Source organism: Anolis carolinensis, chromosome 1 (assembly GCF_035594765.1).
Source record: "Anolis carolinensis isolate JA03-04 chromosome 1, rAnoCar3.1.pri, whole genome shotgun sequence".
NCBI lineage: Eukaryota > Metazoa > Chordata > Lepidosauria > Squamata > Dactyloidae > Anolis > Anolis carolinensis.
The window spans coordinates 325,851,189-325,874,120 of record NC_085841.1 but is presented as its reverse complement, the minus strand read 5'-3'; the positions used below and the strand labels follow the sequence as shown (position 1 = coordinate 325,874,120).

General features: G+C 43.3%; 1 protein-coding gene across 1 annotated transcript; it reads left to right on the top strand.

The window, feature by feature from the left end:
* Positions 1-12,873: 12,873 nt before the first annotated feature.
* On the top strand, positions 12,874-19,375 carry cfl2 (cofilin 2). The gene is made up of 4 exons (XM_003216574.4): positions 12,874-13,050; positions 15,937-16,244; positions 16,334-16,410; positions 16,644-19,375. The coding sequence occupies exons 1-4, from the start codon at positions 13,048-13,050 to the stop codon at positions 16,754-16,756; spliced, it is 501 nt and encodes a 166-aa protein (XP_003216622.1). The 5' UTR covers positions 12,874-13,047; the 3' UTR covers positions 16,757-19,375.
* The last annotated feature ends 3,557 nt before the right edge of the window (positions 19,376-22,932 follow it).

The window sequence follows — 22,932 nt, the reverse complement described above, 5'->3', positions numbered from 1 at the left end:
TGCAGATTTAAATTCACAACTCAAAATTGGCAGGGTAGGCCTGGAAGAGATGGGTCTTCAATTGTATCTTAAATTCCAATAGCTAATCTAACTGTAAAATATCTTCCGGTAGGTCATTCCACAGTCTTGGGGCAGTTGATGAAAAGGTCCTCTGGGTGACCATCACCAGCCAGGTTATGGCAGGCTGGAGTAGATGCTGCCCCAGCCCCCTGGGAGAAAGCAATCTTGTATAGAACCAGGACCCAAACCATGTAGGGCTTTAAAGGTCAAAACCAACATTGTACTTTGTCTAGAAACTAATTGACAACCAGTGGAATGACTTTAGTATGAGTGTAATATGCTCACTCTTGGATGTTCCTGTATCAGTCTGGTTGCTGCGTTTTGAACTAATTGGAGTTTCCTAACTTGGCACAAAGGTAGCCCAATGTAAAGCGCATTGCGGAACCCCAACCTTGAGGTTACCAGTATGTGCACTACCATCTTTAAGTCCTCCAATATTAGGAAGGGATGCAGCTGGCATATCGGCCAAAGCTGGTAGTAAGCACTGCTGATCGTCGCATCTACCTGAGCTGACATTTGGAGAGACGGATCCAGGAGCACTCCCAAGCTGCAAACAGTCTTTCAGGGTAATCTCATACAGAACTGGTGATACGCCTCCACCCCAGATTAGGATCCTTGATTGCAAGCACCTCTGTTTCATCTGAATTCAGTTATTCCTCATCCAGCCCATTGCCTCCTTCAGGCATTCATTCAGAGGAGGCATGCTATCCTTAGCTAGAGCTGTTTTTGAAGACATGGAGAAATATATTTGGCTATCATCAGCATACTGATAACACCCCGCCCCATGCCTATGGATGGTTTCTCCCAGCGGCTTCATGTAAATGTTAAAAGGCATTGGGGATAGAATGACACCTTGTGGGATACCACATAACAGCTCCTTTTTTGAGAAGCAACTATCCCCAAGCACCACCATCTGGAACCTGCCTGAGAGGTATGATTTATTTCTTTGGCACCTTAAATTACAGTTAGCCCTCCACATTCACTGGGCTTAAGGAAATAGGGCCCCATTAAAAGGGAAAAATTCAAATAAATTGCTATTTTCTTAACAGAGAGAGCATCTCTACAAATTTCTAGATCTTTCAGCATGACTCTTATCGCTGACATTAGCTGTAAGATGACCATACAGTGACATTGGAGGACCTAGAGTTTCTTAGAAAGGACATTTTAATGAAATCTGAATAATCAAATCTGCAAAAATCGAAACAGCAAGTATGGACAGATGGCTGTAATATGGTCTATGAAACCTGGGCCATGACAAAATTATTAGTCATTAAAGTGCCACAGGGTTGTTCTAGCCATATCTAGTTAACAAAACCTCTGACAAGTGAAGCTCTTTTTTACAATATCTTTTTATGCACATCCAGTCTTACTTTGCTCCCTATGTTTAACTGAAAGTTATTTAGCATTTGGTGGAAGGTGAAAAGAAACAGATTTTCAGCAGCATGTTTGCAGTAAAATATGTAATAAAGCTTGATCTAGGAAACAGCAAACTTCTACTCTGTCCAACTGCAGTGGTGTGTACCTGTTTACAACAGGAAAAGTAAACAGCAGCTGCTCCAGTATTTTAATGAATAACGGAGAGAAAAGTCTCCCTCATCAATTACCTAATACATTTTTTTAAAATTTGGCCACCAAAATAGAAATTATGGGGAAAGTGGAGGCTGACAAAAGAGAAAAAATAATTCATCCTTAGATAGATTTCAAAAGACCGCTTTCAAGTGGTCTCTGGAAAGTTCAAAATGTTCATGTTTTCTTAAGCAAAACTTACCTGACCTGGCAATTAATACTATTTATTTATACCCCGCTTTTATTTCTCCCAAAGGGGACTCAAAGCGGCTTGATATAAAAGCATTAGGATACAATTTAAAATATACAAATATGTGAACATTAAAATAATTAAATACAAACTATTTAAAAATTCACAGCTAAAATCCATTAAAACATATTCAAAGTTAAAAACCACAGCATCTCATGACTAGATCTTTAAAACCTTCAACTTTAAAAGCCTGACTGGATAAGAAGGTTTTAGCCTGATGCTGGAAGGCAGGCTAAAACCAGGGAGGGGGCCATTTTGGCTTCCCTAGGCAGGGAGTTCCAGAGCCGAGGAGAAATCACTGAGAAGGCACGCTCATACCTACCACCCAAGCTTGAGATGGAGTTGGAACCAAGAGAAGAGCCTGTCCTAAAGATCTCAGGGCCTGGGCAGGTTTGTACAAGGGGATGCGGTCAGCCAAATAGCCTGGACCTAAACCATCTAGGGCTTTAAAGGTCATAACTAGCACTTTGAATTGTGCCTGGAAATTGTGCCAGTGCAGCTGCTGCAACAGGTGGGTTGTCTACTCCCTGTAGCCAGCCCCAGTTACCATGCTGCCTGCAGTTCTTTTGACTAGCTGAAGTCTCAGCACTCTTCAGAGGCAGCCCCACAATTGAGTGCATTACAATAATCCAGACGGGATGTAACTAAGACATGTACTACCGTGGCCAGATCTGGCTTCTCAAGGAACAGACACAGTTGGCACACACATTTTAATTGTGCAAAGGCCCTCCTGGCCACTGCTGACATCTGGGCCTCTAGGTTCAGCGCTGAGTCCAGGAGGACTCCCAAACTGCAGACCTGTGACTTCAGGAGGAGTGTAACCCCATCCAGCACAGGCTGAATTCCTCTTTTTCTTCGTGTACTCTGTGAATGCACACTAGTGGAGATAACTGTGCCTGCGAAAGGCTCCAATGGAAAGTCTTCCAAGCTGAATCTTTCAAATTTTGGTGGTAACCCCGCCCCTCTCCCCAGAGGGCATAAAAGCTGGCCCTGGGTGTATGCTCCCCAGTTGTTTTTTTTCTGCCGCAAGGTTCACATTGGAATCTTCCCATGTTGACTACACGCTTCAAGAAATGCACAGAATGTGCAGCCAAAATTCCTGACTCCGATGGCCATGCAAAGTGCCTTCTCTCTTGGCAAAAGCCATGACGTCAGCTCCTTCCGCTATTGCCTCGCCTTCACAGCCCAGGCGAGAAAAAAATGAGCGGCTCGCCTAAAGGCACTCCTTTATCAGAGGTCTCTCGCTCTGACGCTATCGACCTCCACCTTGGCCCCTCCACCTACCACTTCGATGGCCTCGACTGGCTCCAGGACCTCGACAGCCTCTAAGACCTCGAAAGCACCGTGTATGGTAACTACCGCTACTGTCTCGACCCGGTCAGGCAAGGTGGGCCCCTAGTCAATGTCGAGCTTGGTGGTCTCAGCAGCCTCGGTCCGATCCCACCTAGGAGCCCCTCCATCCACCTCGGCAATGAAAATTGCTTTTAAATGAACCCATGAAGAGACTCGCCGTGCCCAATCCGACTCCGCGGCTCAATGTCCGGTACCTCCCACACCGGTACTTATGACCATCCAGCAAAAAGCAGCCTCCTTGACCTATCATCAAATCCAAATGGCCAAGCATACCGGTGACACTGCAGGCAAAATGATAGCACACGCTGTCACGATCTGCCGCTACTCCTGGCTGAGGTTTTCTGGCCTGTCTTCCTCCTACAGGCAGGTTATCGAAGACCTACCCTTCGACACACTTGACCTGTTCAATGCTGGAACAGATGACAAGTTAAAATCCAACCAAGATTTTAAGATTCTGGCAGCTGATTGTGGAGTCGAACAATCCCACGCTCAGTGAACTCCCTGGTATCCACATCGGTTTCAAAGGTTCCATCACCAACCCTTTGCCAATCAGGGTTACAGACAACCCGCTGCTGCTGCTCAATCGCAGTCGTTTTCGACTCTTCGTGACCTCATGGACCAGTCCACACCAGAGCTCCTGTTGGCCATTGCCTCCCCCAGTTCCTTCAAGGTCAAGCCAGTCACTTCAAGAATACCGTCCATACATCTTGCCCTTGGTCGGCCTCTCTTCCTTTTTCCTTCCTTTTCCCCCAGCATCGTGATCTTTTCCAAGCTTTCTTGTCTTCTCATGGTGTGGCCAAAATACTTTAACTTTGCCTCTAATATCCTTCCCTCCAGTGAGCAGCCAGGCATTATTTCCTGGAGGATAGACTGGTTGGATCTTCTTGCGGTCCAAGGCACTCTCAGGATTTTCCTCCAGCACCAAAGTTCAAAAGCGTCTGTCTTCCTTCGTTCAGCCTTCCTTATGGTCCAGCTCTCGCAACCATAAGTTACTATGGGCAATACTATTACTTTGACTATGCGGACCTTCGTTGCCAGTGTGATGTCTTTGCTCTTCACTATTTTATCAAGATTGGCCATTGCTCTCCTCCCAAGAAGTAAACATCTTCTGATTTCCTGGCTGCAGTCTGCATCTGCAGTGATCTTCGGGCCTAGAAATATAAAGTCTGTCACTGCCTCCCCGTTTTCTCCTTCTATTTGCCAGTTATCAATAGGTGTAGTTGCCATGAACTTGGTTTTCTTGACGTTTAACTGCAACCCAGCTTTTGCACTTTCTTCTTTCACCTTGGTGATTAGGGTTAGGGTTAGGCTAGACAAAGCCAATCAAACCATCACTGCCAGCAGAGGAAGCACCACCAGCCCCAAAAGCACCATGGCCATACTCCTTCCAACAACAACAATCAACTTCGTTGGCGGGTTTGATGCCCTACCCCTCGATGCTCTCTCACCATGGCCTGTAAAACAGTGCCTCCCAGTCCCATTCCAGTGGGATGACCCAGAAGGATACCATGGTCAATTGTATTGAAAGGTGCTGAGAGATCCAGGAGAACCAACAGGAACACACTCCCTCTGCCTAGCTCTCTGTGTAGGTCATCCACCAAGGCAACCAAAGCTGTCTCTGTTCCATAGCTAGGCCTGAAACCAGATTGAAATGGATCTAGATAATCTATTCCAACCAGAAATCCCTGGAGCTGGAAAGCCACCATACATTCCAAGAAAGGAAAGGTTGGATACTGGCTGATAGTTGTCCATTATAGAGGGGTTCAGTGATGGCTTTTTTAAATATAGGTCTCACATCTGCCTCCTTTAGGCAAGTTGGAATTTTGCCTTTTTCAAGGAGGCATTGACCACCTTTGCCAATGCCAGTCCCCCTCTGGCCTGTTTGATCAGCCAGGAAGAGCAAGGATCTAGAATACATGTGATAGTTCTCATCTCTCCAAGGACCCTGTCCACATCCTCAGGCTGCACAGATTGAAAGGTATCCACCAATACTGAGCAAGCAGGGGCCAAAGTTACATCCATTGGAACTGTATCAATAATAGCACCCAAGTTGGAAAGGATCTGAGTGACTTTATCTGCAAAACACTGTGCAAATTCTTAACAGTGAGCTGCTGAATGGTCAGGGATGTATCCTTGAGGACCAGTATGTAATAGCCCTCTGACTACTTGAAACAATTCAGCTGTATCCTTCCAGATACAATGGTGGCATCAATGAATGATTTCTCTGCTGCCCCCATTGCCTCAGAGCAGGCTTTCAAATATAGCCCATGCTTGGTTAGATTCGCTTCGAGTTCTCAGGCCACATCGCTCCAGTCTCCGTTTCACTTGCTTCATCGCCTCAAACTCCTTAAAAAACCAAGGGGCTGGTTTGGCTCTGCTCCGCAAAAGGGGATGTTCAGGAGCAATTGTGTCTCTCGCCATTTCCCCATTCCAGAGGTCAGCCAGAATTTCAACAGAATTGCCTGCCAAGGTGACAGGAAAGTCCCCAAGAGCTGTCAGGAATCCATAAGCCTCCTGGGGTGGACCATCTTAATTGGTCCCCCATCCCTGAGGTTTGGAGTCCCAGCAAGTCTATACCTGACCAAGTAGGAATAGGTCTATGGCAACGGAACTGTGACAAGTTCTTCCACTCCACATCATCCCGTCTTGCACAGAAAACAAGGTCCAAAGTGTGTTCAGCAACACAGATAGGGCCAAATACCCCTTTGGACAGACCCATGTTGTCATGGAGGCCATAAGTCCTGAGCCGGCAGGGCAGTCTCAACATATATGTTGAAGTCTCCCAGCACTATTAGCTGCTAAGACTCCAAAGACAACCTCAAAACCACCCTGGCTAGCTCAGGAAGGGAGACTGTTGAGCAGTGGGTGGATGGTACACCAACAGAATTTCTATTCTGTCTCGGTTACCCATCTTTAGGTAAATATATTTGAATGCTTTCGATTGTGGGATGGGGAACCTGGTCAGGGGGATGGAATCATGAAAGACCACTGCAACTATACCTCCCCACTCCCCCAGGCCTTGCCTGCTGTTGTACAGAGAATCCTGGTGGGCAGAGCTGAGAGAGATTAGCCCCCCACCCCGCCCAGGTCTCATCCAAGCAGGTCTCTGTGATTCAAACCAGGTCAGCATGCTCATCCAAAAACAAGTCCTGATGGCAGTTGTTCCATTTACTGACCTGGCATTCAAGAGCAGGATTTTTAACCTAGGGTGACTGTCACCCTTTTTATCCAGGTTATTAAATATAGGAGATAGTTTGGAGGCAATAAGCACTCTATTTCACTCATAGAATCATAGAATAATAGAGTTGGAAGAAACCTCATGGGCCATCCAGTCCAACCCCCTGCCAAGAACCAGGAAAGCGCATTCAAAGCACTCTCCATTTTGTTGGTACTAAACCTGTCTCCCATTGTTCTATTTGAATTAAAAAGTTACTGAATAAAATATTGTTATGTTTTAATTGAAAAGTGTGCTGAGACCTGCTAAAATTAAATAAATGACTCTTCTGTTTTGTGGTATACTAAGTTTTATTTCTTTCTGCCTCTGGTACCAAATTTTCTGGATGATGATGATGATGATGATGATGATGTAATAATTTTTAAATTTTGAGGCGGGGAACAACATCTTTAAAATACATATATTAAACACATAGGCATTGGTTAGAATACATTAAAATCATGGCATTGATTTTATCATGACCTAGGCATTGGTTACAATACATTAAAATCATGCATATTAATAAATGCTAATGTAAAACTAAAAGTTTAAAGCTGACAAGCTTGACAAGCCAGAAGAAATAGATCTTTAATACTGTTTTAAATTCTGATGGGTCTTTAGGTGTCAAATCTCTTCTGGCAGGTCATTCCACGGTCGAAGGACAACTACTGTAGAGAAAGTAAAGCCCAGGATTTACCCTGGTCTCTAGAGTTGCTCAAACTACTTCCATACATTACATGTATTTCATTGTGCTTCTCCAGTGGAAACTCTATGCAAAATAAACACCACAGCAGCTGCCTTTGAAAGCACCTGTGAGCCTCCCTCCCACAAATTTTCCTCCTCCTTCTCTTCTCTGGGTGCATCTATACTGTAGAATCAGGGCCGGCCCCACTCATGCGGCAGCTGACGCCGCCGCCTCGGGCGCAGGCCCGGGGGGGCGCCGTCAGGCTGGGCGGGAGGCGGGGCACCGCCCTGACGGTGCCCCGCCTCCCGCCCAGTGCGCCCTGGCCCGTCTGGCCTGCTTGAAAAGGCCAGACGGGCGAGCGGGAGTAGCGTGGGAGGCGGGGCCAGCTCTGACGCCGCTCCCCCCCCCCCCGCCCAGCGTGCCTTGGCCCCGCCTCCCACGCTGCGTGGGAGGCAGGGCCAAGGCACGCTGGGCGGGGGGGGAGCGGCGTCAGAGCTGGCTCCGCCTCCCACGCTACTCCCGCTCGCCCGTCTGGCCTTCCTAGAAGGCCAGAAAGCAGCGGAGGTCCCTCCAGGCCGCGATTGCGGCCTGGAGGGACCTCCGCTGCTTTCTGGCCTGGTAGGAAAGGCCAGACGGGCGAGCGGGAGTAGCGGAGGCGGAGCCAGCTCTGACGCCGCTCCCCCCCGCCCAGTGTGCCCAGTGTGCGATTGCGGCCTGGAGGGACCTCCGCTGCTTTCTGGCCTTCTAGGAAGGCCAGACGGGCGAGCGGGAGTAGCGTGGGAGGCGGAGCCAGCTCTGACGCCGCTCCCCCCCCCGCCCAGCGTGCCTTGGCCCTGCCTCCCACGCAGCGTGGGAGGCGGGGCCAAGGCACGCTGGGCGGGGGGGGAGCGGCGTCAGAGCTGGCTCCGCCTCCGCTACTCCCGCTCGCCCGTCTGGCCTTTCCTACCAGGCCAGAAAGCAGCGGAGGTCCCTCCAGGCCGCAATCGCGGCCTGGAGGGACCTCCGCTGCTTTCTGGCCTGCTAGGAAGGCCAGACGGGCGAGTGGGAGTAGCGTGGGAGGCGGGGCCAACTCTGGCCCCGCCCCCCCGCCCAGCGTGCCCTGGCCCCGCCTCCCACGCAGCGTGGGAGGCGGGGCCAGGGCACGCTGGGCGGGGGCGGGGCCAACTGTGGCCCCGCCCCCTCACTAATCGCCATGGCCCCGCCTCCCACGCAGCGTGGGAGGCGGGGCCAGGGCGCGGGAGGCGGGGCCGGTGGCGGGGGCGCTTTTCAGCACCCCCGCTTCCCATTAAAAATTATCTCCGGCCGGCCCTGTGTAGAATTAATCAGGTTTGAACTAATTTTAACTGTCATAACTCAATGTTATGGAATGCTGGTGTTTGCAGTTTAGTGAGGCCCCAGCACTCTTTGGTAGAGAAGACCATGCAAGTCTACGACTCCCAGGATTCCTCAGCCTTGAGCCATGGCAGTTAATGCAGTGTCAGACTGCATTCATTCCAGTGTGGATGTATCCAAAGGTATCGCTTGGCTGCAATGGCTGGGTCAGTGCTGCAAGGGAAGGGAAGGAAGCTCAGCCCCTTTTCTCTCTCTCTCTCTCTCTCTCTCTCTCTCTCTCTCTCTCTCTCTCTCTCTCTCTCTGGTGAGGTAGCCTAAACCCAAAGAAGGGAAAAGAAGGCTGAGGAGACAAGGGAACATTTCGAGGAGGCTGCCAAAGGGAAATGCAAAAAAATAAAAGAGCTGTTGCTGCTAGAGCAAACACAGCCAGTCGCTCCTGAAAGGAAATGAATAAGAGGGAAAGTTGGAGAGATGCTGAAGGGCCTCTGGGGGCTCCCTTGGCCTCCTTTTCTCAGTCCCTCTGGCTTCATCTTCACAGAAACCTAGACCTGGATGAGACAAGGCACCCTTTTGATAGCTTCACAAAACCTATCAAATGCAACACCTAGATCCAATACTGTCTGCATGATCCCAATAAATAATAGTTACAAAAAGAGTCCTGTCTCCAGAGCAGAGCATTCTTCTCCCACCCAGCTCAACCCCTTTCTACCATACTGGAACACCACAATCAAAGCACCCCTTACAGATGGCCAGGAGGTCCTTTCTAAAGTTTAGGTGGACTCTCTTTTCCTGCAATTTGAACCCATTGCTCTCCAGAGCAGCAGAAACCAAGCTTGCCCACTCCTCGATGTGGCATCCTTTCAAATATTTAAACATTAAGTTAGAGAAGGAAAGGAAACTCCTGAAAGTTATCATGAGGAAAAGGTGTCCACTGAAGTTTTCTCACCAATCCTTGTTTCCATAACAAGCCACATTTTTCAAAATCCAATTCTCACATGGACAGAAAGTGAGGTGAAATCTTCTGAACGGGGACATAGACAGCAAACACCACAGGAGTGTTAATCCTTCCCTATGTGACCCAAATATATATATGGCTGGACTTGCTGGCAAAGTGCTGACCAGCAACAATGAAATATGAACAAGCACAATGGAAATGAACATGCTGAGATGGACACTTGGCTTGACACTTCTTGACCATGTGACAAATGATGACATCTGTCAAAGACTATGAATAAAAGCAATCAGCAAGCAAATGCAGGAAGCAGGACTATGATGGTACAGCCATGTTGTGAGAAGAGAACCATCATCATTAGCTTAAACAATACTACATTTGGACCATGGGGATGGTAAAAAAAAGGATGGATGGACCCCATCAACAAAGACATGCATGCTGTCAACCTGAGGATGCCCAAAATTAAGCCCCATGGAAACGACAGTCACAATGTTAACCCCTCCATTGGGAAAATAGCTTAGAAAGAAGACGAATATGACTGAACTTACACTTTAAAAATATTTCTATTTCAATTTACAAGCCAATTCAACTGAAGAATAAACCTGTGTGTTTATTCGTTCAGTTGCTTCCGACTCTTTGTGACCTCTTGGACCAGTCCATGGCAGATCTCCCTGTTGGCTGTTGGCACCCCTAGCTCCTTCAAGGTCAAGCCAGTAACTTCAAGGATACCATCCATCCATCTTTCCCTTGGTTGGCCCCTCTTACTTTTTCCTTCCATTTTCCCCAACATCATTGTCTTCTTCAAGGTATCCTGTCTTTTCATTATGCGGCCAAAGTACTTCATCTTTGCCTTTAATATCCTTCCCTCCACTGACCAGTCGGGTTTTATTTTTACAATTAACCTTACAGTGGCTGGGTTATTTTAAATGGTTTTATGGTGTAAGTATTGTTTTGTTTTACAGTACTTAATCTATTATGTCTTTTATGTTCACCTCTAATATGGCTGTTTTAATTTTTATGTTTACTTGTTTATTGTCTTGTCAATTTAATTTAATTTGTTTTATGTTATTATTCATTTTATTTTGTTTATATTGTTACATTATTTACTGATACAGTGTTCCCTCACTACTTCGCGGTTCACTTTTCATAGATTCGCTGTTTCGCGGTTGTTCAATAAACTCTAAAAGAATATTATAAATCATTAAAAAATTACAATTTACAGTCTAAGGAAGGGAGGAAGGAGAAGCCGAAGGGAGAGAAAAGGAGCCAAAGCGGCAACGGGAGGAGAAGGAGGTGATTTATCAACACACGATTGGTTGATAGAGACTTAAAATAGTGTATAACTACTAAAATAATGTATAAATATTAAAATAAGTATAGTGTCCCTACTTTGCAGATTTTCACTTATTGCGGGTGGTCCTGGAACCTAACCCCCGTGATAAGTGAGGGAACACTGTATATGTTGTGAGCTGCTCCAAGTCCCCTTGGTGAGAGGGGTGGGATATAAATAAATTTTATTATTATTATTTCCTGGAGTATGGACTAGTTTTAAATTCTTGCGGTCCAAGGCACACTCTCAGAATTTTCCTCCAATACCACAGTTCAAAAGCATCTATCTTCCTTTGCTCGGCCTTCCTTATGGTCCAGCTCTTGCAACCATAAGTTACTACGGGGAATAACATTGCTTTAACTATGCGGACTTTCATTGCCGGTGTGATGTCTCTATCTTCACTATTTTATCAAGGGTGGACAATGCTCTCCTCCCAAGAAGTAAATATCTTCTGATTTCCTGGCTGCAGTCTGCGCCTGCAGTAATCTTTGCATCTAGAAATAGAAAGTCTGTCACTGCCTCCACATTTTCTCCTTCTATTTGCCAGTTATCAATCAGTCTGGTTGCCCTAATCTTGGTTTTCTTGATGGTTAGCTGCAACCCAGCTTTTGCACTTTCTTCTTTCATCTTGGTTATAAGGCTCCTCAGCTCCTCCTCGCTTTCAGCCATCAAAGTGGTATCATCTGCATTTTACTTTACTTACTTAAGCGATTCCTCGTTATCCGAGTATGATGGTCCTCTAAGCGTAGTGTCTTGGCAGTGGGTATGCAGGTGACTGTGGAGTCCTATTCTTGACCTGCATGTTCTTCCACAGTGAGGGCATCGGATTCCAGATGGAAGGCGGTCCCGGTCAGGGTTGGCTTGACGCGCCTTCCTCTTGGCATGTTTCTCCCTTTCGCCCTCCATTTGTGTCTCTTCGAATTCCACTGCACTGCTGGTCACAGGTGATCTCCAGTAAGAGCCAGGGCTTCCCACTTCTCACAATTTTTTAGGTTAGCTTTAAGCCCATCTTTAAATCCTGTCCACCAACATTCCATTTTCCATTCTTGAGTTGGGAGTATAGTAACTGCTTTGGGAGATGGTGATTGGGCATTCGGACAACATGGCCAGTCCTGAGAAGTTGATGGCATAGGAGCATCACTTCAGTGCCAGTGGTCTTTGCTTCTTCCAGCACGCTGACATTTGTCGTCCTGTCTTCCCAAGAGATTTGCAGGATTTTTCAAAGGTAACGCTGGTGGAATCGTTCCAGGAATTGAGTGTTATGTCTGTAGACCGCCCACGTTTTGCAGGCATATAACTGGGTTGGGAGGACAACAGCTTTATAAACAAGTACCTTGGTGTCCCTACAGATGTCTTGATCCTCAAACACTCTCTGCTTCGTTTGGAAGAATGTTGCACTCACAGAGCTCATCTGCATACCTAAAGTTGCTAATGTTTCTTCCAGCAATTTTAACTCCAGCCATGGATTCATCAAGCCCTGCATGTTGCATGATGTGTTCTGCACACAAGTTGAATAGATAGGGTGAGAGGATGCAGCCCTGCCGTCCTCCTTTTCCAATCTTGAACCAGTCTCAGTTACCTCACAACCTTTGAGGATGCCTGCCACAGATGTGGGAGAAACGTCAGTAGAGAATACTTCTAGAACATGGCCATACAGCCCGGAAAACATACAACAACCCTTGAACCAGTCTGTTGTCAGGTGGTCTGTTCTGACTGTTGCTACTTCGACAACACATTGTTGCTACTTGGTTGTTATACAAATTCCTCAGGAGACAGACAAGGTGACTTGGTATCCTCATACCACCAAGAACTTGCCACAATTTATTATGATCCACGCAGTCAAAGGCTTTAGAATAGTAAATAAAATAGAATAAATTAATCAATAGAACAGAAATAGATGTTTCTCTGAAACTCCCTGCCTTCCTCCATTATCCTTTGCCTACACTAAGGAATCGTAGCAGGTGCAACACAGGCCTCATGAAGAAGGAGCCAAGAGAGGCATGAAGTAGAAGGCTGAGGGAAGGGGAGGGGGCGGGGCCTACTCGCCCCTCTCCCCATCCCCCTCCCTGTCCCCCTCTGCAGGGTGGGCGGGGCCTGCGCTCACGTGACCCCTCCCTCCCCCCTCCCTCTGCCTCGCGCCTCTCCTCAGCCTCCTCCTCCGCGCGCGAGCCCTGCTCAGCCCTGTCAGCAGCGCCACTCGGACTCGCCTCCGTCGGCAGGAGCGGCAGCAGCAACATCAGCATCAGCAGCAGAGCAGTGGCCTCCGCGCTCCTCCGCACCTCCTCCTCCTCCGCCCGTGGGCACCATGGTAAGGTCTCTGAGGGGACGGCGCGGGCAGGGACCCGGCTCCAGGGGGGCCCTGAGGCTTCTGGCCGCCATTTTAGTCTAATTTTAGCCTCCGCGACCCTCACCTTCCTTTGCGTTGAGTGAAAGGGATGCCTGAGGCCTATGAGGGGTTTTTTTTTTTTTACCTCACCAAAGGGTCCCCTTTTTGATATTGTGCCACTGCTTGCAACGATTGAGAGAAGTGGGGAAAAAGAGGCGTTTACGTGTGACTTTTCCTTGGAAGATGGCAGGTTGGGCTCGTCCATGTGTATCCTTCCTTTCTTTCTCCTCTGAGGCGAGGACCGAATAAGGAGACTCTGCATCCTTTGCCGTTTCGTGGAAGGATGAGGCCCTCCAGGCGAGGGTGTGGTGCATGACAAGGGCCTTTTCTTTGTACTGTAAAGGCTACAGTGGGATTGTATTCTGATTTATTTATTTTTGCAAAAATATTTAGTATAGAACAGCTTTTATTCGCCTTGGTGGAGCGAGGGACAACAAATAATACTCGTTTCCCCTTATTGATGGAAGGAAGGGGTGTGCAAAGTTTGGGCTCCTTTTCCTGGCCAAGGAATGGCACAGCTCTTCTGCCCCTTCTCCCATTTTTCTCCTTCTCCGTTATGACATGCCTGTGAATGTACCCCATTTTTAATAACATGCCCTCGTTTAGGGGCCCTTTTCTTGGCCATGAAATGGCATATCAGCTATTTCTATTGAAATTATTTTGCCCCATCTCCGTTGTAACATGTCCGTGAAATATATACCCCATCTCTGTTGTAATATTGCCCTCCTTTGGCCCCCCTTTCATGGCCAAGAAATGGCACAGCTGCTGCTGCTGCTTCTGCCTCATCCATTTCCCCACAAAGAGCAGGGTGGAACCTCCCTCCCTCTTTATTTGGGAGCTGCACTGAAATTTCCCCTTGTGCGCTGAAAGGATATAATGGCCTCTTGCTTCTTCTAATTAGGATTATGATGGCAGCAGGTCGATGGTGGAGTGACGCATAGTTGGGTTTGCCCCTCTCTCCATTGTATTTCTCGCTTATTTATTTATTTACAGTATTTATATTCCGCCCTTCTCACCCCAAAGGGGACTCAGGGCGGACCACAGAACATACATATGCGGCAAACATTCAATGCAGTTTATAGACAGACAAGACAGACAATTGAACATAGAGGTATATATAGGCGTTTCCCCATCATTGGCTTTCTTATCCTGACTGTGTCAAATAGAACGTGGGGGAAAGGCATCGCCAAGCAGAGAGGAAGCTGTTTTTTCCCTTCCTTGGAGTGCTTTAATCATAACTTGTGAACAGGCTATCCATTCATTGGGAAAGTGTAACGCTTGAGTGGTGTGTATGTACACCATATACCATTCAGTGTGCTTTAGGTGGTATGTGGCTCATGTCTGTAATTTAACGTGTGGAAGCATCTTGTCTTCCTGGTGTCTCTGGAACATCTTGTATTTCCAATTTCAGTAGATTATTAGGAGCTTGGAGCTTGCCTGCTACGCCCTAGGAATATGTTAGGGAAAATCAAATAGAATGTCCTTAACTGTATTTGGCTGACATTACTATATGGTTTCCTCAGTGGCACAAATGGCACAAAAAGTTGCCATACTTTTGTTGTATAGGAAGAAAAGTGTATAGTAGAGGAATTATATTGGCCCCTTCCACAGAGCTGAATAAAGTCCCACATTTTCTGCTTTGAATTGGAATATAGAGCAGTGTGGACTCATATCCCAATTCAGAGCAGATATTGTGGGATTTTCTGCCTTGATATTCTGGGTTATATGGCTGTGTGGAAGGGCCCATTGTCTCATGTTTTTGTAGGAGATAATATAGTAAAATGTGACAGTTCTGTTGACAAAAGTTCGTAAATCTTGGGTTTGAAAATTATATGATTTGATGCAGTATTTTGTTTAGGAATTGCAGTGGAAAAATGATTTCCCCCTATTCAGAAGAACAAAATAAAAATGAATAAGTATTGTCTTTCAAGTTTAGCCTGCCAGTTCCTTCCACTTCAAGCATGCAGCTTCCCTTAAAAGGTTAATATACCTTCAATATTTGTTTTTCTTAATAGGTTTTCCTATTAAAAAGCAGTGTCACGGGAGCTGCTCTAAAGGCCCGCAAATTGTGTGGGGCTTTGCACTGATTTTATATCCTCTGTTTAAAGCCTATAACTTTACAGTATATTTGTTAGGTGAAAATGGAAAAGCCATAAAGAAACGTGCACAGCGCTGTTGTAAAAACACCTCTGTGCAGTTAAGAATGTACAAGTTACTTTTTAAAGACTAATTTTCACAAAGCTTAGTACCCTTAAAATCAATTATACAATGTGTTCTAAATGCATTTATCATATAGTTACTTGTGGAATATTTATAGGGCAGTATTAAATAAATTAAAACAAACGCTAGGAATTTTAAATATATAATATTAAACCTGACACAGTACAGAAGGCATTTCTTCTGCTGTTGGAGGCTTACATCAGTGAACAAAAGTAGAATTATGACAGCGTTGGAGATGAACAGCTTGTACTGTATTTGGTTATTTAAGGGGAATATCCCGTATAATCACTGCTAGGCAGATGTAAATCAATTGAATCCACGTTTGAATGAGGCAAAACCACTATCTTAGCCTAAAACTGGGCAGTTAACTTAAAGCTTTACTATGTGATGCTGACACAGAACCAAATTCTCTTTCTCTGTGTATATCATTTGAAGTAAGCACCATTTACACAAGAGTATATAAAATTGCATCCTAAACCTGGTAGATCATGTTATATTCAAACTCTAATATGCATTATATTAAAGACTTCCTATTTTGCTTGTGCATTCAGTTTATTTTAGTGAATGCAGTTTCACTTTGTTTCGTAGGCCTCTGGAGTAACAGTGAATGATGAAGTTATCAAGGTTTTTAATGACATGAAAGTACGGAAATCTTCAACACCAGAAGAGATTAAAAAAAGAAAGAAAGCAGTTCTCTTCTGTTTAAGCGACGACAAAAAACAAATAATTGTAGAAGAAGCAAAGCAAATACTAGTTGGTGAAGTTGGTGACACAGTGGAGGACCCTTACACATCTTTTGTGAAGCTGCTACCGCTGAATGATTGTCGATATGCTTTGTATGATGCAACATATGAAACAAAGGAATCAAAAAAAGAAGACCTGGTATTTATATTCTGGTGTGTAAATCAGAGGATTATTATTAAAACAGAATTTCATTTCCAAATATCAGTGGATTAAATAATAAGTTTTTCCTCCCCATCTGTAGGGCTCCTGAAAGTGCCCCTTTAAAAAGCAAGATGATCTACGCAAGCTCTAAAGATGCCATTAAAAAGAAATTTACAGGTATGAGCAGAATACATTCCATGAGATGATTTCCACTTAGTCACTTGCTTAAAGTGAATAACACTGCCTTTTGGACATATACATTATGTAAACTGCTGTTCAAATTGACAGGTGGGTTGGTATATATTGATATTTCTCAGCAAGACTATGTGAAGTACTTTTCTTCTTAATAGTCAAATTCTGGACAAGCAGATATATATGTATATATACATATGTTAATTTGTCTTTTTCAGGTATTAAACACGAGTGGCAAGTAAATGGTTTGGATGATATTAAAGATCGTTGTACACTGGGAGAGAAACTAGGAGGCAACGTGGTAGTTTCACTTGAAGGCAAACCATTATAAAAGGACAGAAGTGCCATCTGGAGCTTCCATTACTGCAGCTCATTCAATTGGGATACCATTTGTTTCTTTTGCCCCACCTTCCCAGATCCGAAACACCTGAAGGAAATATAATTTAATTAACAATCGGCAAATGATCACCTGACTGTTTTTAAACTTGATAGTTTTATGTAGATTCCAAGGAATGCCTTCCATCATATTTTTAGCCAAAACTGATGATGTGGGCATTCCTTGAAAATGTGTACAATGAATGTGATAGTTGATGTGGATAGTCTAGCCAAGCAACAAGACATTTAAGCTAATTGATTGCCTTTTAAGTGTTGTCCAATGGTCAAATGGTAAGACTCTTTTCAATATTACTTAACATTTGCACTTGATTACGGTTCCATGAGGCTCTTGTGCATTCATACACCTCACCTGCCTTGACAAGCCTATTTTTTGTGACATGGCAGCACACAACACTATGCATTTAAAGCACTTTTTTGTAATATGTTTTATTTCTCCCCTCACTCCCAGGAATGCCAATTAATTTCTGTAATTGTGTCATCAAACAGTTGTAATAGTTCAGTCTCCATTCCTATTACATGCATATCTTTATAAAGGAAGTAGCTGTAATTATGCCTTTTTGTTTTTCTGTTGAATGTACACTACTGAACAGAAGTAGAAACTTATCTGTTTACCATGCGAGTCCTGCAACACTAAAGATGTTTGTAAAACATCAGTCATAATGGCAGTTTCTGTATAAAAAGAGCCTTAAATGGAACGCTGTTTTTGAGATCAAATACATTGGCCACGTTGCAATAAAACTTGTGGCTTATTACAGAATGTTGCCTTGTTTTCATTGGAAAAATGTATGTTTAAATATTTTGCACTGCTTTTTACCCTCCAATTGTATCTTTCATAGATGTTTAGCAGTGGCTGTCAATCTCTTGTTTTTAAAAAATTTATTTCTGATTTTACTGTAAAAATGATCTAAAGGGACCCCCCCCCCTATTATTTACTGTACAGTATTATGTTGCCATTGTTAGGGAGCAATTAGACCAGCAATCTACAGGTAGCTTATATCTGAAACTTATAAGGGAATTTATTACCCCAATAGTAGATTTTTACAGAATACTCCTCATAGTTTTACATGCTTATTTAGTATTGCACATGCTACCTTTTGTCTGGTCATAGGGCAACTGTTCTCCAATTAACTTTTGTGCTAATAGGACTGGAAAGCTTTTGCAGCTACTAAGTCTTGCATCAGGAACATGATTGGCTAAGAGCCAAGCACTGCTCTCCTTATAGAGAATTTGATCTGCTCTGTGCGAGCAGTCCTCCGCTAGCCAGAGCTATTTATGGCAAACACATGCTTTTGTATCTTGTCATCAGTTCTCCACAAATGGCAAAACTGGACATGATTCCACTGGTATGCATAAAGGAACTCTGCTAGGCAGCCAATCGCTGCTGAAGTGTACATACCACTAAGAATACTTTCATCAAACGTCAGAAATTACAAACAGCAATAACTTCTTAAAAGAGGGTGGCAAAGAATAAGAAATCAGCTGTAAAAGTGACTGTACTAAAGCTTGGGGAGAAATAAGCTAAATAGGTTTATACACTGAATGACTTAGTTTTCTGTAGTTATGGCATAGAACCTTTCACTGTTTCAAGCTTAAAGCTGTCTCTGACTTATTGGAAAGGAAATGTATATCTTTTAGAGTACTAACTAAACTCTACTGTAGAATGTAAGGCATGCAAACTATTGCTAGATGTTAATGATTTTGTAGTAAAAGGGAAACTTAAAATGATTCACAAGAGGTATTTTAATGATTGGAAAGTATCTCCATCCCATGTCTTTCTCAGATATTCTGCCATATGTACCAAACAACATAAAAACCTAGCTGTTTTTTTGTTTTTTTTAAAAAAGCACCACTTCTTGCTCAATAATTTTATTATCTAGGACCATTCTGCTTCCCTTCTAAAATTAGAATGTGCTGATTTAATGCTTTATTGGAGAACCCCCAGATGCTTTAAAATGAATGCTAAACTTTAAAAATCTGTACAGACCAGTGTTTATCCCATCTGCAGTACAAAACACTGTTTTTCGGTTCATGTAATCCTCTGTTAGCAATGTCATTGGTGTTTGCAAATTATGTTGGAACAGATGTCCAAGGCTTTAGATCTGAATATTGTAGGGTACATGTACATTAACATTTAGTCTAGCTATGCCTTTGCCCAAATTCCATATGCATTTCTGTAAAATCAAAACTTATTTGTGTTAAGTACAGAACACAGCATAATACTTATGATTTTAAAAAATTAAAACTTGTTTACTGCTGAAAGAGTACTGACTTAGATCCAATCCAGTAAACTACAACTTGCTTTTGGAAATGCTGCTACAAAACCCATATTGCTTGGACAATAAAACAAATGAGAGACAGCTGGCATGTGTTCCAAATTGGCTGTCAGCTGTTGTTTTCTGTCATGCAAAATGATGAAGGCCTCATTGTGACTTAAAGGTTGAAAGAAAGCTTCACACTCTGAGCATCATGCATGTCTCCCATCGAAGATGGGACACTGAGTGTCTGCTATACTTACTTTATTGGTAAAAAATAAATAAAAGTTTTCATGACAGTACTGAAAGTCTGCAGATACTGTGTTTTTATATGAAAGTTGTAAATATTAGGATGAAATATCTGTTAATTCTAGAAGCAAACCACAAAACTATATAATAGTCACTGAAACTGAGTGGCTGGAACAATTATCTTGAATATCATACTAAAATGATTCTGAATGCTACTAGTAAATTTGACATAATTTGCTTTATTTTTGTGTGTCTTCGTTAGGAAAAGGGTTTCTGTGCAGTCTCTTATGTATAAGCAGCTGAGCAAGTCAGATTAAATTCTGCAAGACTGATTTGTAAATAACAAGCCTAGGACTGTGGTATTGGTTACTCACAAAAACAAACAAGTTATAAGTAACCTAGTAACCTGATCAAAATAATTCCCGCTGGGTTATTAATACAGGTTTAATATCTCTTATTTAAAATTCTAGGGACCATAAGTGTTCTAGATTTTTCATTTTTAAAAGATTTTGGAATACTTGTATATACATAATGAGATATTTTGGAGCTGGGAACCAGGTTTTTGGTTTTTTTTTTCGTGTCAGGAGCAATTTGAGTCGCTTCTGGAGTGAGAGAATTGGCGGTCTGCAAGGACGTTGCCCAGGGGACGCCCGGATGTTTTTGATGTTTTTACCATCCTTGTGGGAGGCTTCTCTCCTGTCCCCGCATGGAGCTGGAGCTGATAGAGGGAGCTCATCCGCGCTCTCCCCGGGTGGGATTCGAACCTGGCAGCCTTCAGGCCAGCAACCCAACCTTCAAGTCACGAGGCTTTAATCCACTACGCCACCGGTGGGCTCCTGGGACCCAAGTCTAAACATAATATTCATTTATGTATCATATACATCTTATACGTGTGGTCTGAAGATAATTTTAGACACTATATTTTTAATTTGTGCATGAAACAAAGTTAATGTTCACTGAACTATAAGAAACCAAAGAAGTCACTACCTCAGCCATGGACAACTTTGGAATATTTCAGATTTTGGAATAAGAGATACTCAACCTGTATAGGAGATTAAAGTAGATACTTTTACCTGATGAATTGGGGGCATTCGAATGTCTAGATGTAAAAGAACAACTTACACGATGCACTGAATCTCTCCTACACTGCTTTTAAAGGTACAGGAATCTTATACTTTTTTGCATTTGGCCATCCCAAGCAGAGGTAGACAGGAAAAAAGAATATAAATTACTGTTATTATATTCAGGTTTCTAGACCTGACATGTTTTATCCTCCTAAGGCTTGTAGAAGGTGAGATTTTATTTCTTTGTCTGTTAAATTAATATGATACTTTACAAATGAGGTTTGTATGATACTTTACTAAGGGGCAAAAACTATATAGACTACTTGTCCCAAGTAGCTTAGAACTGAAATTTGATGGCGAGGACTGCCTTACATTAAGTCAGGCTGTAGGCCACCTATCCCAGTATTGTCATCTCATAATGGCTCAGCAGAATTTCAGGCAGGAATCTTTCTGAGCTCTATTTGGAGGTCCTACATATTCCCTGTTGGTGTGTCGTCTACTGCCATGCCCTCCAATTTTCTTCCAATTTATTATTTCAGGATTGCTCTGTTACTTTATTTTACTATGTACTGGTGTCCCCATTATTATTAATTTTAGTGCATTAATATATTTTCCTATCTTAATATTACAGTAGAGTCTCACTAATCCAAGCCTCGCTTATCCAAGCCTCTGGATAATCCAAGCCATTTTTGTAGTCAATGTTTTCAATATATCGTGATATTTTGGTGCTAAATTCGTAAATACAGTAATTACTACATAACATTACTGCGTATTGAACTACTTTTTCTGCCAAGTTTGTTGTACAACATGATGTTTTGGTGCTTAATTTGTAAAATCATAACCTAATTTGATGTTTAATAGGCTTTTCCTCAATCCGTCCTTATAATCCAAGATATTCGCTTATCCAAGCTTCTGCCGGCCCGTTTAGCTTGGATAAGTGAGACTCTACTGTATTAACAAATACCACAAAAATGGAAAATGAACAGCACTATTGTATGAACACAAGGAGTTCTCCCACAGTAGTTCAATGTCATATGTGTTATGGCATAATAAATAAGTGCTGGTAGTATTGATATTATCTCAACTGTAGTAGTCTTTCAAACATACATCATTGCTTCATTCTTTTTATGCTTTATGAGCATGTGTAAACATAGCGTAAATATCTTTATTGCTGTTTGACTGCAAAGCCTAACTTTTTTTTTAGATTTGCCAGCAGACAATTATTTGAAAGCAAATGTAAATGGTAGCAAACTTTATTTTCTTCAGCTTCGTCTTTATTTATATTGTGCCTTGTCTCCAATAGAATCATAGAGTTGGAAGACACCTTGTGGGCCATCCAGTCCAACCCCCTGCCAAGAATGGGACTTGATGTAGCCTTTATACTGTTCTCTTTGCTAATTTTTTTAACCCCCAGTCATGTACTATTTCTAGTCAAGCTGTTTTAATGACAGAGTTTGAGAGCACTGGTTTGATTAGGAAAATATTTTTGAGATTAACAAAGAAATGATGTAGATGAGTTAGTCAGAGATCATTAGCAATTCCTTGTCCTATATTAATCCATTAGGGTATTTCAATAGGACGCTAGCTAGAAGAGCAGCATGCTATGAGTAGTTGCATACTTCAGTAGTGGTTGTGTATATGTTGGCAGAACAACTAGCAGAAGTATCACTGTAATCTGTAATCTATCTATCTATCTATCTATCTATCTATATATATATATATATAAATGTAATGTGCTGTTTTACTATGGAGTAAACAGCAAAACCACTGAACCAAATCACACCCAATTTGGCCACAAAAGACATAGTCATCCAGTCAATGTCTTTCAAACAAAAAACCTAGAAAAATAAAGCACAAATTAGAAGACGAGAAAGATGTCCCCCCCCTTTAGAAATGGCTCAGAAAGGTAGGCCCCACCCCTTTAGGCCCCTCCCACTTCATATCCTAGCAATTCCCCCAGCCAAAATGGCACCCAGGACACAGGCAGAATGCACTTAGGCCTCATCCACACTGCCTATAAAATACAGATTATCGGATTTGAACAGGATTATATGGCAGTGTAGACTCAAGTCCCTCCCACACAACTATATAACCCAGAATGCCAAGGCACATAATCCACAGTATCTGCTTTGAACTGGATTATTTTTGAGTCCACACTGCCATATAACCTAGTTCAGTGTGGATTTTATACAGCTGTGTAGAAGGGGCCTCATATAATCCACTTCTAAGCAGATAATAGAAATTATAAATATAATATATAATAATTACTTAGTCTTGGGAATTTACTATTTTGACAATTGGCACATTACTTGTACTGCTCACATTTGAATGGTGGACAAACAACATTTGTGAAATCAACATTGGTTTTGATTGGACCCTAGAGATTATCTGGTATAATAATACAGAACAATATAATCTCTAAAATCAGGACAGTAAATAAAGAACAACACTCTGAAAACAGGGAAAGTCCAGACAGGAAAAAACCAGGGCCAGCTAACGCCTCCCAACAAAGGATTCCCCCAGGCAGTAAGTATCCAGGCTTTGAA

Coding starts and splice junctions, on each gene's coding strand:
- cfl2 (XM_003216574.4), top strand. Junction 16,245..16,333: donor GACCTGGTATTTATATTCTG/GTGTGTAAATCA, acceptor CCCCATCTGTAG/GGCTCCTGAAAGTGCCCCTT. Junction 16,411..16,643: donor CATTAAAAAGAAATTTACAG/GTATGAGCAGAA, acceptor TGTCTTTTTCAG/GTATTAAACACGAGTGGCAA.